Source organism: Epinephelus moara, chromosome 3 (assembly GCF_006386435.1).
Source record: "Epinephelus moara isolate mb chromosome 3, YSFRI_EMoa_1.0, whole genome shotgun sequence".
Lineage (NCBI taxonomy): Eukaryota > Metazoa > Chordata > Actinopteri > Perciformes > Serranidae > Epinephelus > Epinephelus moara.
Window position 1 is genome coordinate 35,248,313 of NC_065508.1, and position 3,933 is coordinate 35,252,245.

General features: G+C 40.7%; 1 protein-coding gene across 1 annotated transcript; it reads right to left on the bottom strand.

Annotated features, from left to right (window-relative positions):
* Positions 1-238: 238 nt before the first annotated feature.
* Positions 239-3,718, bottom strand: bsx (brain-specific homeobox). Its single transcript, XM_050040489.1, has 3 exons — positions 3,347-3,718; positions 2,597-2,787; positions 239-2,006 (listed from the first exon to the last, which is right to left on the bottom strand). Exons 1-3 carry the CDS (start codon positions 3,588-3,590, stop codon positions 1,764-1,766), a joined length of 678 nt encoding a protein of 225 aa, XP_049896446.1. The 5' UTR covers positions 3,591-3,718; the 3' UTR covers positions 239-1,763.
* Between the last annotated feature and the right edge of the window lie 215 nt (positions 3,719-3,933).

Here is a 3,933-nt window from a genome sequence, read left to right on the forward strand (position 1 = left end):
TTTTTCTTAGGTCAAATAGATGCTCATTTATTTATTAACTGTGGTGTATTGACCATTGTGACTAAAATGACAAAGAAACATTAAAAATACAAGGCTACTGGAGTTATAATTTCAGTGTTAACACTTGCAGGACCAAATATCTTTCATACATGGAGTCATTCGGTGAACACACACACACACACACACACACACACACACACATTAGACATTAGAGTTGAACACAGCTGCACCACCAGAATCCTGTTGTATTGATTTTATTCTGAAAAAGTTAAACATTTCTTTTGATGGTCAGGACATGTGCTGGAGATATTTCTATCTGTTGACTGTTGTCATGATTGATTTCTCGAGAACACCGAAGTACATCCATAAATCCTTCACCACTCTGACAGACCACTGCATTATTGCATGCATGACCCATGAGCCACACCTCGGAGTGTTCTCAGCAATGCACCGATGCAAAAACATATACAAATATACAAATATTAGAAAAAAGTGTTGTCACTTTTTTCTATCTTCTTGACAACAAAAAACAAACAAACAAAAACAGTGTAGGCTACTCCCTGCCCTGTAACGGGGGCCTGCTGGAACATATAGCATTAACAAAATTGTTTTGTAGTGAATATCATTCTCCGTTAATTTAACTAATGTAGAAGCATCCCTGTAAAGGGATGTGAAAGTCAGTGTGGATATGAACATAGATCACTTTCAGAGGCTTACCTTCAGTGAGGAATACTCAAACATCATCTTACTGTCTGGCGCGAGCGTCTGAGAGCTGACTTCTTGTAATTTTCTTGCTGTCTGTCTTTTGCGTTTCTGCGTGTTGGCTTAACGCACAGCGGGCTGCAGGCCACCGCGCAGGAAACCCACAGAGAACAAGCAGGCTCGCATTGTAAACTGAGCTCCATGCTGTGGAGACTGCTTCCTAATCAGAGTGGTTACAGCAGCCGAGGGAAGAGCCGTCTGAGCTCACATGAAAACAGGACCACAATCACATGTGCAGCTTAAATAATAACTTTACATTAATGGTGTATTTATGTTTTGTTTTTTAGACTTTTCCAAATCATTCCTGTGCCCTTGGCTTATAAAAAAGTAAACAACAAAATAAGCTTTAAAAATAAAAGGTATGACAGAATTAATAATGCCGAGAGTTGATTCATTATTTACCCTATATATACTATATATATATATTTACAGACAGAAATATAAATGCAAGTCACTAATGTGTCTTCGACCAATACTCCATTTACAAAACTTCCAACAATATGGACAAACGGGGGGAAACAAAAAGTCATGGGAAATTTAGGATAAAAGTGCAAAAGGATGGGGTAGCATGACGCAAAGAGCTTTTCCATTGGGTTATTCATAATAGTTCGTCAATATTATCCGTCTGAAATTAATTAAAAAATAACAAAATAAAGACAAAGGTGTGACAATTCAAAATAACCAACTATCTAGACTTTTTAGTAATAATATTAGACTAATAATAATAATAATAATAATAATAGTAATAATAATTGATATATTCTGTTTTGTCGAACGCAGCACGAAAACTGTCATATACATAGCGGAAAGGGGGCAATTGTTAAAAATCAAAGGGCCTACTTTGCATGTTTGAATAAATATTAACATTTTGTACAGCCTAGTCTCCCTTATTTTTAAAACAGTAACTCATTTTTTTTTTTGTAATGGACGGAAAAGAAACCCGATATTATCTACAGTGCATACAGTGTGAAAGTTGCTGCGTAAAACAACTCAGCAGCCTACTATAGTAGATGATCCGGTGAACAAATGTCATCCTCGATATCCACATCGTCGTCGTTTTCCTCCAGCATGTACGAGTCCGGCTCCAGTCCGTGTTTCAGCTCCTCCGCGCTCTTGTCGTTCAGTTCGCTCTCGCTGGAGTTCTCCGCGGACCGCTCCAGCTCTCCGGGGGTCTTCCGCTCGTCCTGCGCCTTCCTCAGCTGCTTCTTATGCTTCATCCGCCGGTTCTGAAACCACGTTTTTACCTGAACCGGGGAAACGGAGGAGGGATGTGAATTATAAAAACAATCCTAAATAGCCTTGGCGCAAATTACTGGTGTATTTGAAAAAAATATAAATAAATGTATAAATATGAAGCCAAAATTATTGTCACATTTATTTATTTTTTAAATTTATTTCAACAACCTAAACGACACAGAATGCGGTGGCCTATCGAATACAGATAGTATGTATTACTGAATTTACTAATGTGGTGCCAGAATAACCTGTGGAATCTGAAATATCAGTTTTCTTCATGTGTTTGATATCTGTATTATCAGATCGCACTGAATTACGCATAAACAACATTTTTTGGCGTAAAAAATGGAAATGTATATATCTGTTATGTTAGGCTATGTATAGGCTAAATATCGTTTTATTATTTATTATTTTATTTTTTCTATTATTATTGCTATGTGTTTGTGTGTTTTTGTGATTGGATCGCCACTCTTCTCGGGGCTACATCCAGAAAGAAAAGACAAAGGAAGCACGTCTTTAAACTCTGCTCCGCAGCATCCCTGCATCCTCTGCACTAACTGTTGCTTTCAGGCGTTTGTGTTTGTGTGTGTGTATGTACCTGTGTTTCGGACAGGCTGAGCGCCGTAGCCAGCTCCACTCTCTCCGGTGTGGACAGGTACCGCTGGATCTCAAACCTCTTCTCCAGGCCGGACAGCTGCGAGTCGGAGAAAACCGTCCGGGCCTTTCTGCGTCTGCAGTGTTTCCCCGGTAACTCCGCGTGATGCTGGAACAAGGCCGGCATCTGCATCCCTACAGGTGGCAGGAAGCGGTGAGTAGAGATTTAACATTGCAACATAACAAAACAAAACTTTATATCTGAGAAACTAAGTTCACTGTACAGAAATCAACAGGCGTGTGGTGGTTTACAGTTTGATGATGACTGCATGATTTTTTTTTTTTTTTTTGATAATGTAAAAACCATAACGTAGCTATTAAAGCCTGATTATTTACAGAATAATCAGAGCAAAAATATTTCTTAAAGCTAATATATTTCAATAAATATACATTTTAATGCGGAAGAAAATAAGCCTGGCTGAATAAACCTCTGGTTAATATTTCCTGAGATGCTCAACCGAAGATGACAGCTTAGCAAACTTTTTATTTCCTCCTGCTTCATGTACGTGATGGAATACACTTCAATCAGTCTGTCACAGCCAGTGATGTTATATTGCCATACTCAGTAATGTAATATGGGGTTATTTAAATCCATAGACTCATAAGTGTTGAGCGTGGCTACTTTTTGCTCCTACTGTATATCTGACAGAACTTTACTTGTTACTGGAGGCCTCGTGGGCTCTCTCGTGCTTACCAGAAGTGAAAAAGTACTGGTGATGCTCCGGCTTGTGGAGAGGATGGTGCGAGTGTGGCGCCAGTATCGGGGTTGGCATCAGAGGGTATCCATACTCCAGGATGGGCATCCGGGAGGCCAGGGAGCTACAGAACGGAGAGGGGATGACCTCTCTCAGCGGTTTGGGTTTGTGCAATAAGATGTCCTCAATGAAAAACGACGTCGACCTCTGCGTGGGCGCCGCAGACGCGTAGTTCATACTCATAATGTTAGTTTTTTCCCCCTGCCTTTAAACCTGCATCAGTATCTGCTTCTTCTTCTTCCGAACTCTCCCAGGCTTAAATGCAGCCGCTGTGTGTGATCAGTGAATGACACTACGCCGAGCATTACATAGATATCAGTGGGAGGGCAGATTTCCAAGAAGCATTTATTCAGAGAGAGTAGCGGATTGGGGAAATTGATTTACGCACCAGCCAGTTAGAGGTCTGGATGGGCGGAGGGGGCGAAGTGAGGGGCCCGTTCTTGTTTCTGATTGGCTGAGACGCGTTCGGCGCTGGTGAAGAAAGCAAACAGTCTGGAAATGCAGCGCACCTGTGAACGCATCAGGG

Bases quoted from the DNA above. Each gene is read 5' to 3' on its own strand.
- bsx (XM_050040489.1), bottom strand. From the start codon at position 3,590: ATGAGTATGAACTACGCGTCTGCGGCGCCCACGCAGAGGTCGACGTCG. The intron at 2,788-3,346 runs GTAAGCACGAGA...TGCCACCTGTAG, and splicing joins CCAGTACTTTTTCACTTCTG to GGATGCAGATGCCGGCCTTG. The intron at 2,007-2,596 runs GTACATACACAC...TCCCCGGTTCAG, and splicing joins TCAGCCTGTCCGAAACACAG to GTAAAAACGTGGTTTCAGAA.